Source organism: Seriola aureovittata, chromosome 11, assembly GCF_021018895.1.
Source record: "Seriola aureovittata isolate HTS-2021-v1 ecotype China chromosome 11, ASM2101889v1, whole genome shotgun sequence".
Taxonomy (NCBI): Eukaryota; Metazoa; Chordata; class Actinopteri; order Carangiformes; family Carangidae; genus Seriola; species Seriola aureovittata.
The window spans coordinates 802,309-815,369 of NC_079374.1; the positions used below are offsets into that span (position 1 = coordinate 802,309).

Below are 13,061 nucleotides of genomic sequence, written 5' to 3' on the forward strand. Positions count from 1 at the left end.
AAATTATGGTAACATGACAGGAAATGTGGAATAACAATACCAAGGCAAGGGAGTATGATGAAGTTCAGAGATCTGTTCAGGTTAGAAATATTAGAAACAAATGCAGGAAAGAGGATGTTACTTATTCTAGGTTGTGATTAGGACACACAGGACTTAATTCAGCTTTATACATAATGAACAAGGAAGGGTCAGATGTGACATATGTCACAGTAGAGAATGTAGAGCAGGTACTCATGGACTGTAGAGAGTTTAGTGTAGAAAGAGAGAGACTTATGACTAGAGTGTTGGATATATAAATATATAGAGGGGGAAAGGGCATAAACAGGAACACGCCACGAGGCCTTTATTCAAGTATTTACGTGAAACACGTTTCATTTCCAGAATTTAACTTCTCAATAAAGTCATGCTGTTATATTCTCCGGTACAGTAGGTGGCGGCATGCACCTCTAACATTGCTTTGTTGCCCACGAGAAATCACAAGAAGAAGAAGAAGACGATGTGCGCATGCGCAGCTGAATGAGCTGTGGCGACAGATTGGTTGCGGAGAAAAACAAGTTGAAAGCCGGAGCAGATTTTTATTTTTGTTTTTATTCGCCTCCGGGAAAACACGATGGCCGGTACCGCGCTGAAGAGACTCATGGCGGAGTATAAACGTGAGTGAACCGAACCACCGCGTCATAAGGCCGCCTGGGGCCAGGGGCGCAACTTGTAGCGGTAGCAAACATGCTAAGCTAACTGCCACGGAAGTCCCCGTAATCCTGCTGCACCAAACTCCATAAAGAAAATACGCCATTTTAAAGTTCCCCCTGCTCCGCTGCATCTGGGTGAATTACTGCAACTTAACTGGCTCTTCATGAAAAGACGAGGCGTCCGTTTAATTCGGCGCCATTTCCGTCACCCACAACAAACACGACGACAACAAACTGTCTTCATGTGACGTGTTGGTACAGCTCGTCATCCACAGTGAGCTGCTTCTGCTCACACACCGAAACTGTTCAGCTGACCTCTAACCTTTAGATACATGTAAATCAAGCAGCGGCCGCTGCTGCTCTCTGCTGTAAACAGAGTTGAAGAGTGAAGGTGATAAACAGGTCGAAAACTGGTGTTAAGGTCATTATTGTTTCTAGTTTTTTAAATGGAGTTTGGTGCACGTATTTACTAGATTAGCTAGTGGAACTGGGAGATTGGTCTTAATATCAGATCCATATTTATCAGTTTTAACAGGTTTGTGATAATTTAACTGGAATTAGTGTTAGTATCTTTTGGCATGTTAACTGAGATGCCATTTAAACCATAGAGAGCGAGTGTATTGGTTCTGGTCCGGACCTGGTCTGATGTGGTCTGGACAATAAGTAGTTTCCCTGAAGTACTGAATCATAAACTAACTAAAGATCAGAGGTCAAGACCTGATTTTACAGTATGCTAACCTGTGTGTGTGTGTGTGTGTGTGTGTGTGTGTGTGTGTGTGTGTGTGTGTGTGTGTGTGTGTGTTGTGTTTCAGAGCTGACTCTGAACCCACCTGAGGGGATTGTTGCAGGTGAGACTTTCTGACACAAAAACATGAACACAGGTTCAATGCGAAGACCTCAGCTGATTTTCGCAGCTTCAGCCTTTGTTCCATAAAATGATACAACAACTTTCATAATTAAATAATAATTTAAGATTAATTAATCTGTAATCGGCAACAGAGACAACAATGTAAAAAAGTTTCTGAAACACCGGTGAAAATAAAACAACCCACTGATTCGTGCAGCGTGAGGTCAGGCAGAGGCCGACCGTCCTGACCATCACTAACTCCACTCTTCAGGGCAGCTGAAGTTTTCTTCCAGTAGAACAACAGCTGGTCACATGGTCACACCTGTAGTAAACACGCACAGTTTACCTGGCTGTGGATGAGGAGTACAAACTGTCAGATTTTCAGATTCTGATGTTTTTTGAGCAGCAGGTGGAGCTGCAGTGACAGAGGTTTCCTGTGGAGTTTCCTCCAACACGATCTTTGAGACCCCTCACCTCACCTCACCTGTGATCAGAGGAACAGGTGTAACACTGGTCAGAAACTCCACAGGAAACCTTTAACACAAAATGTAAATGAAAAACGACCAGAGTTGATTCAGGATTAAAGTCACTAATTTAAACATGTTAAACTTGTGAATATAACTGTCACCTGAGAGCTTCGGCCTTCACTGTTGCCGATAGCGATCAATCAACATGTCTCCATCAATCAGCTCTGATCAGTCACTCCTGACTCAGAAGCAGCAGCATTATTAAGACATATTCATGGAGATGAGAAGTGATTGTGAACAGGAAGTAGAAACAGTAAATCATGTTTCTGTTCTCCTGCAGGTCCAGCCAATGAGGAGAACTTCTTTGAGTGGGAGGCTCTCATCATGTGAGTACAGACTGTAACATCCACGCAGCAGGAGTCCAGTCCAGGGTCAGAGGGTGAACAGAGTGACCAGGAGAAATCTGTTGTTTACCTGATTAAGATTCATTCACTTACTTGGTTAACCCTGGTCCCAGATCAGACCTGAATGGAAGCTCAGCTGCCTGTCTGATGGGTCCAGGACCTGGGTTCAGATCAGTTTCAAAGATGCTTAGGGGTCTGACAGGATGAACATACAGTCCAGGCCTTAAGTATGTGGACAGTTGAGAGAGTGAGAGAGATATGCAATAAAGGGCCACAGGTCAGATTCGAACCCATGGCCGCACGGTACTGCTCTACTCCACATGCCTTTGGTCTCACCTCATCTGAGGTTCCACGGCGACCTGAGAGGATAATAGAAGGTGATGTAGAGACACTGCAGAGTGCTGATTGGTCAGAGAGAGTCGTAGCTGTTACATGTCTGTTAGTTGTTGTTCTGTAGATTTAGTTTGACAACCTGTGAAATAGACTGAGGATCAGAACCTGTTCTGTTCATGTTCTCAAACTGTTCTGGAACAGGAACCTAATGAACCACAGTCAGATCACTATTCTACACTCAGTTGTCATGGCAACAGAAAAATATGTATGTAAAAACTGAACAGTGAGTGTGTTGATATTAAACCTGCTGCAGCAAATTGAAGTCCACACTCTCACTCGTCCAGGTGTCCACTTACTTTTGTCCATATGTGCAGCTGCTGTGGTGACCAGCAGGTGTCAGTGTTGACTGTGTTAACACGTCTCCAGATGTTTTTCATCTTCTTCAACACGTCCATCAGCAATAACTTATTTATTTATTTATTTATTTCAGTTTTCATCCTCCAGATACGAAGGTGGACACTTCACAGTTAAAACTTTGATATCTATTATTTATTTATTTGGCCCAGACCTTCAGGGGCCCCGACCCTCAGGGGCCCCGCAGGACCCGGGTGATTACTTGCAGGCTCCAGAAGAAGAAGTACTCTGATATGGAAATACAAAGTAAAAGCACTTGTACTGCAGGATGTATTAATACTGTTGTTGAAGGTGGAGTTCGTTTTAATGATTTCATACACAGCTGTACATATGACGAACACCTTACTAACACACTGCATGATGGGTTCTACTTTTACTGTCATTCACCCATCTGTAGATTAGAGTCCAAAGGAGGTTCTAGTAGTTATGTAGGAGGGTCTCAGGTTCCTTTAACCTCCTAGGACCTGGCGTCCACATATGTGGACCTCACATTTTTGGGTTCTCTAGACCACAATACTAACTTTTTCTCAACAAGGGCCTGGTGACCACATATGAGGATATTATACTGCCACTCAGTAATCGAAATTTAAAACTAATGTCCTCATATGTGGACATCATTTTTCTCAGGTCCCAATCAGCCTATATAGCAAAGAATAGAGCTCGGGTCTTAGGAGGTTAAGGGGGTTCCAGTTGTCCTGTGGAGGTTCTTGTGGGCACAGAGGTGGTTCTCGTCTCTCATGGATCATTCATGAAAAAGCTCAGACGTTTCATGGGCCATTGAGGAAGTTCTACAGGTTCTTTAGGTGGTTTTACACGTCAAAGACGGTTCTAGTGGTCTCTCAGGAGACTCTTTCTGTCCTTCAGGAGGACTGTGGGTTTCTCTCCTATGTTCTATCAGTCCTTCTTGTGGTTCTAACAGTTCTTAAGGAGACTCTTGATATCCTTCGCGAAATTCTAGCAGTTCTTTATATGGTTCTAACAGTCTTTGAGAAGTTCAAGCTGTCCTTTGCGAAGTTTTAAAGGTCCTTATGGAGGTTCTGGGGATCCTTTAAGGTTCTAGTGGTCACTGAGCTGGCTGTTTCAGATGTACTAGCAGTCATTAAAGAAGTTCTTTAGGTCTGCTAGGAGATTCTTCTGGTCACTAAGGAAGACCTAAACATCCTCGTGGAGGTTCTCATGGACACTGGTTCAATACCTTTTTTTACGTCACTTTAGAGGGGAATGAAGAGGTTCTAGTGGTCCTTTAGAAACATTTCCTACATGTTCCTCTTTATGAGGTTCTGTCCGTCCTTGATAGTTCTAGTAAGGAAAGGGAATTCAAGTGGTTCTCCGGTCCTTACAGATGTTCCAGATGTCTCCTGAGGTTCAGATGGTCACTGAGGTGCATCTGGGTAGTGATCAGCTGATCCAACAGCATGGGGAGGATCAGGTGATGTGCCGGAGCTCCAGAGAGAGGAGATTTAAAACTACACAGAGATGGATTAAATATATCTTCTTATAGATCAACACTTCAAATAAAACACAGAAGAAGAAGAAACATGGAGCTTTAAACTGAGTGGGTTTAAATCAGTGTAAGAAGAGAGTCTCATCAACACACACTGACCTGAACAGTGTGAGACGTGTTGGTCCGTCCCTGCAGTGATTCATTATCCTGGTTTCCATGGAAACATTAAAGCTCAGCAACTAGAAGCTCTGTGTGTGTGTGTGTGTGTGTGTGTGTGTGTGTGTGTGTGTGTGTGTGTGTGTGTGTGTGTGTGTGTGTGTGTGTGTGTGTGTGTGTGTGTGAGAGAGAGAGAGAGAGAGGTGATGTCAGTGAAGGCATCATTAGGTGTAACTGAGCCTCCTGTTGTTGTTGTTGTTAGCGTGCCAGCAGCTTCAGTCTGCCCTTCAATTTAACCAGCAGCTCATTCACAGTCCACATTCCTGCTCAGTCTGAAACCCCCCCCCCACCCCCACCCACCCACACACACACACACACACACACACACACTACATCCCATCATTACCTGGGACCATCCTCAGTGTCTCAGGATGTTTGTTGCTGCAGCATCAGTTGGTCTTCCTCTCGACGATGAGGTGACGTCTGAGTTCAGATTATCTTCATGGACCATGAACCAGCACACTCTGTTTTAATGGAGATCTGAAGAGGGATTCAAATACTCAGTGACGTGTTTTTCCTTGTCTGTGACTCGGGTTTAGAAACCTCAGAGTCCAGAGGACGAACCAGTTCTCAGGGACCAGCAGGACGTCACAGACTTTATCAGACTGACTGTGTTCAGACGTGCACAGACCCTCTGCTGATTGGTGCTGCAGATAGGTGTGTGTGTGTGTGTGTGTGTGTGTGTGTGTGTGTGTGTGTGTGTGTGTGTGTGTGTGTGTGTGTGTGTGTGTGTGTGTGTGAGTGTGAGTGTGAGTGACCAGTTCACCTGATGGAAGAGGAGGTGAAGCAGAAACAACATGCAGATAGAGGACAGATCAGATCAGATGATCAGCTCAGAGTGAGTCCAGATAACTGATGTGTTCAGATATTCAAACACTCAGAACTCCCTCCGGTCCTGATCCTGTGTCCAGATGTTTGATACGGATCGTTTCATGTTTCCACCCTCTTGGATCAGCTGATCACAACCCAGCCACACAAATATATTTAAGGACTGATAGAACCTCTCCTTTGTCCAATAAAACCATCTAAAGACATCTAGAACCACCTCAATGACCACTGGAACATCTGTAAGGACCCAAGGACCGCTTGAATTCCCTTACTAAAACATCTTAAAAGAATATAAGAACTACTTAAAGTAAGTACTAGAACTACTTCTTTCACCATAATGACCAGTATAAGAAGCTAGAACCTCCCTAAAACTACTAAAAGGACTGACAGAACCTGTACCCACTATCCTCCTAAAGGACCAGAAGAACCTCTTCAGAACTAAAGAACCTCTTTAATGACCTCTAGGATGTCCTAAACAACCACTAGAACCAGCTCAGTTACCAGTAGAACTTTACAGGATCCCCAAAACCTCCCTCAGGTACTTTAAGGACAGCTTGAACTTCCTAAAAGACTGTAAGAACTATATGAAGGACTGAGAGAACATAGGAGAGGTACCCACAGACCTCCTGAGGGACATTAAGAATCCCCTGAAAGACCACTAGAACCATCTTTCCACAAGAAATTTCTAATCTTTTTGATGAACACAAGAACGTCCTAAACGGCCAGTAGAACCACCTCTTTGAGCACAAGAACCTCCAAACAACTGCTAAAACCTCATCAGAGAATAAGAAAACAGAAGATGTGTTAAAAGACCCAAAAACCTCTTACAGGACCACTAGAACCTCCTAAAGGAACCCTAGAACTTCCTTTGGACTCTGTAATCTACAAATGGGTGAATGAAAGTAAAATCCATCATGCAGTGTGTTAGTAAGGTGTTCGTCATATGCACTCGTTCATATAGGTGTTCAACCTTTTAAAGGATCTCTAGAACCTCCTCTACAGACCCTGTTCTACGTTCTGTACATGTTCTGTGGAGTATTTCACATTAAAAGAAGCTCTCTGTGTTTCAGGGGTCCTCAGGACACATGTTTTGAAGGTGGAGTGTTTCCCGCTGTCCTCAGTTTTCCCTCCGATTATCCCCTCAGTCCTCCGAAGATGAGGTTCACCTGCGACATGTTTCACCCGAACAGTAAGTGCGCATGCTGCTGGTACAGGCTCCGCCCCCTCACCTGCACACCTGGGCTGCAGGTTACTGATTTATGACAATCTAAGACCAACAGAAGCAGGAAGTTGTCACATTTGAGAAGCTGCAGGTGTCAAGTTTTTCGAGGACTTCCCACTGTGAGGTCAAAGGTCACCCTGTCATCAGACACCGACGTTCATGTTTTCATGTGTCAGATGTGATGTGATATGTGATGTCAGTGTTCACCACAGTCAGGTGACATCCACTCACAGTAACGACAGAAACCTGCAGACAGTGTGTGACTACACCGGTCCCAACATGCTGTTGGCGTGTCGTTAGCTTGTCGTTAGCGCGCTGTCATTAGCGCTGTGATTAGTGGACGCAGTCTGAGCTGTGATGTCACAGACAGTCTGAGCACGCTCTGTGTTGATTAGAGGGCGGGAGGCTCACTGCTGACCCGTCATCATTATCACCACACACACACACACACACACACACACACACACACACACACACACACACACACCAGCATGGCCCACAGCTGAACTTCCTGCTGTAACTGTATCACCTGATCCTGCAGCAGGTGAAGATAAAACACATGAAGAAGAAAACACTCCAGGTCGAGTTTGATTCACTGTGAGACGTGAATCTTTGTGATGTCATCACCCTGAGACACTCAGCTTCATGTTTACATCCAGTTTTACATATAAATATTTATATATTTATATTATATATATTTATTTATATATATAGAGTTTACCTGGCACCAGATGGACCGCCATGAGACCTGGTTTGGTTCTGACTGGGACCCTGCACCACTGGCATTAGGTTGATGGTTTGATTCGCGCTCTAACAGCAACTGTTGAAGCTGCAGCTGTCAGGGAGCGTGAAGCACCTCCATGACAGGAAGCGCTTATCACACCCTGATAACTGATCCACTGATAATCCCTGTCTCACCTGACAGGTAAACACCTCTGTACCTTTGACAGAGAACAGTCACCGACTCCAGCATCAGACACCAAGTCACATGATCACATGTCCTTGCTGCAGGGGTCATGTCTCCAGAGACAGAAACTGTGAAATAAAACACCTCAACTTTCACAATAAATGGTCAATTTTCAAAAAACAGTCTTTGAAAGTGTCTGTGTCACTTCAAAATAAGAGTCTTAAAATCTTTTCACAAAGTGTTTCTGCTTAAAACTGAAAACTGAACAAGCTCTGACTGTACAAACCTCAGACTGACACTCATGACTCTTCCTCCTCCTCCTCCTCCTCCTCCTCCTCCTCCTCCTCCTCCTCAGTCTATCCAGATGGGCGGGTGTGTATCTCCATCCTCCACGCTCCAGGTGATGACCCGATGGGATATGAGAGCAGTGCAGAGAGGTGGAGTCCAGTCCAGAGTGTGGAGAAGATCCTGCTCTCTGTGGTCAGCATGCTGGCAGGTACAACACACACCTGTTATCACATGACTCATCAAATAAATATGAATGGTCTGATGATGCTGCTAAAACTCCAGGTTAATGAAAGATGTCTCCCCCCCACCCCCCACCCCCCACAGAGCCTAATGACGAGAGTGGAGCAAATGTCGACGCCTCTAAAATGTGGCGTGAGGACAGAGAGCAGTTTTACAAACTTGCCCAGAAGATCGTACGCAAGTCGCTGGGCCTTTAGAGATGTCATCACCCTGAGACGATGATGTCATCACCCTGACGTTGCCCAGCACTCTGTCTGTGTTTGTCTGTTTCAGAAACAGTACTCCTTTCTTCCTCCGGTACCTTTTCACTGGGATGACAGACACAGCATCCTCCTCGTCACCATGGAAACAACACACACACACACACACACACACACACACAGAGTGCTGCTGATGGACAGGTCAATGAACTGATGGACGAGTGGAAGCTGATCAGATGGATGTTTGAGACCTTTCCATCAAAGTTTTAGTCAAATTACTAAAAGTCAACAGAAGAAGTCATGTGACCATACTCACGATGACATCATCACCACACCTGGACACAGCGCTCCAAGATGAAGGGTCACTCATCATGACCATCAGTATTATCATGTTTATTTCCTGTTGATCGATTGACGTTTAATACCAATAATGAAACCTGCTCATCTCCAGATCACTGATGATGTCATCTCAATGTCACATTTAAAACAACCTGTGTTTGTCCAGACAGGTGCAACAGAACCCCTGAGCAACGTTAGCATCAAGAGCATCATTAGCTTCCTGCTAAAAGCTCCTTATCAGACTCATAAACATGGACACGTCCTGCCGCTGTTGAACGAGACACAAACAAAGTCCCACTGTTGACCAACAATCAGCTGACAGAGCTGAGCTTGGATTGGACAGTTGTTCCACCACAGGGGCGTGGTTTATACTTAGAGACAGGGGAACGTCAGACTGACACTGTTGTCATCTGGATACAGTATCTCAGTTTTCACCACTGGACAGATGTTTTCAGATGAGCTCTCTGTTTGACCTTTGACCCCAACCAAACGGCTCCAAACAAACCACAGAGGAAACAAAGGGCGACTCCGCCTCCTTCCTCCTTTTGATTCAGATTCAACAACAAGGTCACGGTAAAGGTCCCTCTCAGATCTTATCATTAATCATCACGTCTCGTCTCTCTGAGACACCGATCACAGCCACAACAACCAAACTAATAATCCAACAATTCAACTTCTCAAAGAATCGATTCATAGTTTTGTTTTGAAAATGTCAGAAAACAATAAAAAAACAACTTCTCAGACCAAAATCCATTTAAAGATGTAAAACAGAAAAGATGAAGAAACTTCCTGTTGATTCATCGTTTCAGCGCCAACAGGTCGACTGGTGGACGACGCTTTCCTGTCGGTGTGATGATGAAACTCGTCTCTCTCCCCGTCGCTGTCGATACGTTTGGCTTCGATCAGCGGCGTCTCAGCTTCTCTCTGTGGGACTTAATGCACTTTATCTCTTCCCAGAGGACGATGATCCAGGACTGTGGAGGAGGAGGAGCTCCGGCTGGTTTTAGTTTTGTAATTATTTTTAAGAAATGAGGCTGGATGTCCTTTGTCTTAAGGACGATGACGTTTTGTTTGAAGAGTTTCTTTTAAAGTGTTTGTTGATTTAAAACGTATTTCATTAAATAAACCGAGGGAGGAGCAACATGAGTGTGACTCGTCTTTGTATTCAAACGTTTGGTCAGAGTCTGTATTTTGTTGATTTTTGAAGACGTTAAAAGACATGAATTAATATTCTTCAAGGTTCCTTCTAGACCAAACAGTCCTGCACTAGTCATATTCAGATTATTATCTGGATCCGGAACAATAACAAACTCAACATCATAAATATTTCAGATTTTTACATCAAGATTGAAACATTATTTCCTGAGAAATTAAAAGTCAAAAAGTGTCTCACAACATTAAGTGATAGGAAATTCCCGGATCTGCCCCTTTAACCAGATTGACACCAAAATGTAACGGGTTCATCACTGGCCCCTCCCCCATCCTACCACCAAGTTTGGTGCAAATCGGTTCAGTAGTTTTTACGTGATCCAGCTGATAAACAAACAAACAAGGGAAAACAACCTCCCTGTGGAGGTAATAAACAAAAAATTTAGTTGTCAGGAGGATCATGGGTATTGTAGTATTTACATCCATCATTGAACTGAATGGGGGTGTCAACCAGCAGCTCCTCCCCCCTCACTGCCGTTCCCTGTCAGGCGGAGATGAGAGGAATAACTGAGTGTGATGACCGCAGCAGCTTCCTGTCTGAACCTGCCTCCACATTAAGATGAAAGAGAGACCAGCATCAGTGTGTGTGCAGACAGACAGGCCATTAGTGCTGCTAACGTGGTGTGTTTACACACACACTGTTATTACTGCTCTCTGTGGTTACAACACATTAGCTGCAGCATCACAGAGGAGGGCGTGGCCTCACTGCTGCGCACTGTTTGTCAATAAAGATCCTTCAAAGATAAATGACATGGAGCAGAGAGAGGGTTTAACTGAGTCTTCAAGGAACGCTCCAGTTAAAATGATCAATAATCAAAACAAAACTTGTTTCCTGTTTACTCTTGTCGCAGTGGGTAAACAACGTTAGCAAAGTTACCAAACCACACACACACACACACACACACACACACACACACACACAGACTATTGGCAGACGCTACAATTTACAGATTTTCCCTGAATGCCTCACATCCAGGCCATTGGTAGCTACAGCACACATCTTCAGGGGCCCACTGAGTGGGAGTGGCAGTGCACTGCATAGGGTTTATAGTTGTCATTGCAGAATGTGCCAATATGAGAACCCCCCCCCCCCCCCCCCCCCCCCCCAACATGACTTTGTGAAAAGGTCAATAAAAGGCGACACAAACAAAAAAACAAATCAACAAATGAATTTGAAAGTTTTCCAGTCCTGTTTGACCAGCTGGAACCAGGTCCAGTTAGCAGAACTCTTCTGAGCTTTGGGCCGGGTCTCTGGAGCTACAGCTGCCAGCTGCGCCAGAACAGGGCCACAGTTGGGCCGAGTGTTCACAGTCGGTGAGACACACCTGTATTTATTAGGTTTTTGTTGTGGTTTCCTCTGATAGTTTTTTTTATCGCAGATCATCATATATACACACACACACACACACACACACACACACACACACACACACACACACACACCTGCTGGCTGTGGTAGAAAACGTCTGGTTGAAACAGTGAGTGAGATGTTATCAGCTGTCACCATCACACTGCTACATTCCTCCACACACACACACACACACACACACACACACACACACACACACACACACACACACACACACACACACACAGTGTTTGGCTGTTTTTTCTTATCGTTGATCCACAGGAGAAACTTCAGGGTGGAGTTTAATCTCCTCATCAGTGTCGTGTCTCAGCCTGAAGCTGAACTCAGACTGGACAGATCCAGGTTTACAAACCAGAGCAGGGACAGGGTCGTCAGTCTCAGCAGGTGGCCGTCTGTGGCACTGTCCACACCTCATACACCTGACAGAGAAGGAAGGTCAATAGATAGATAGATAGAGAGAGAGGTGTGGTGGTGTTACAGAAAAGGTCGGTGGGCTCCTTCGTGTCTCTGCCTGCTGGCCTGGATCCAGGTTCAGATTTAAACCTGGATTATTGGGTTTTAACTGGTCTCTTCAGATCAGGTCTGAGCTGATCCAGCTCTTCATGTCTGAGTAAACATCACACGTCTTCAGTCCCGTCGGCAGGTTTCAGTTCTTCTGACGACGCCTGCAAAGCTCCCAGTTCAACCAATTCTCCAACTAGACCCCCCCAGGTCCCCTGGTCCTGTCACTGTCCCTGGATCAGGTCCAGGTCTGGTCCTGGTCTGAGGTAGAACTGAGATCAGTCACTGTCTCCACTCGTCTTTCCTCAGGTGTCTTTGTTTTATCAGTTGAACACCTTGAACCACCTCTGTATACAACAGCTCTGTAAATAAAGACGTGACCCCTCAGGTTTATGTGGTGACCCTCGGGAGGGGCCCGACCCCCAGGTTGGTAATACAGCAGCTGTTTACCTGAGTGGAGCTTCTTCTGGATGAAAAGGTGAAAACAGTTTGTTGATCTGTCACACATGGACACACTCTGGGATGTCATAAACTCACCTGTGCAGCATGGGAAGTGTGTGGCACCATGTGAGGAGGGTGGGTTAGACAGGTAGGAGGCGGAGCTCTGCTTCACCTGGGGAATTCCTCTGTTCTGATCATGAACACACCTGAGAGCAGAGATCAGTGACTTCTTCCTCCTTTATCTCTCTTCTATCTCTTCATCCTTCTTCTTCTCCTGTTTCATCTCTCAGATCAGAGTCAGGGCCTCATCAAAGCAGGAACATGCTGTTCATCAAACATCTGCGCACACGTCATATTAAATCTCAGCTGGTCCATCACCCTCATTAACATACAGACACGCCCCCAGAGTGCCAAATATGGTCAACACGCCCTTCTGAAAATCCTGGATAAAATATCAGTATTGATTTGACATTTACTTCAATGATCTCAGTCTGATCACAGTCTGATCAAAGTCTGATCACAGTCTGATCTCAGTCTTATCCTAGTCTGATCACAGATCTCAGTCTGATCTCAGTCTGATCTCAGTCTGATCACAGTCTGATCTCAGTCTGATCATAGTCTGATCTCAGTCTGATCCCAGTCTGATCTCAGTCTAATCCTGGTCTGATCACAGATCTCAGTCTGATCTCAGTCTGATCCCAGT

General features: G+C 45.0%; 1 protein-coding gene across 1 annotated transcript; it reads left to right on the plus strand.

The window, feature by feature from the left end:
- Window positions 1-491: 491 nt before the first annotated feature.
- ube2g2 (ubiquitin-conjugating enzyme E2G 2 (UBC7 homolog, yeast)) lies at window positions 492-9,984 on the plus strand. Its single transcript, XM_056389907.1, has 6 exons — window positions 492-653; window positions 1,502-1,537; window positions 2,344-2,389; window positions 6,713-6,831; window positions 8,127-8,267; window positions 8,384-9,984. The coding sequence occupies exons 1-6, from the start codon at window positions 611-613 to the stop codon at window positions 8,494-8,496; spliced, it is 498 nt and encodes a 165-aa protein (XP_056245882.1). The 5' UTR covers window positions 492-610; the 3' UTR covers window positions 8,497-9,984.
- Window positions 9,985-13,061: the final 3,077 nt, after the last annotated feature.

Excerpts from the sequence above, each read along its gene's own strand:
- ube2g2 (XM_056389907.1), top strand. The coding sequence starts at position 611 with ATGGCCGGTACCGCGCTGAAGAGACTCATGGCGGAGTATAAAC. Across the intron at positions 2,390-6,712 it reads GAGTGGGAGGCTCTCATCAT|GGGTCCTCAGGACACATGTT; the intron begins GTGAGTACAGAC and ends TCTGTGTTTCAG. Across the intron at positions 6,832-8,126 it reads CGACATGTTTCACCCGAACA|TCTATCCAGATGGGCGGGTG; the intron begins GTAAGTGCGCAT and ends CCTCCTCCTCAG.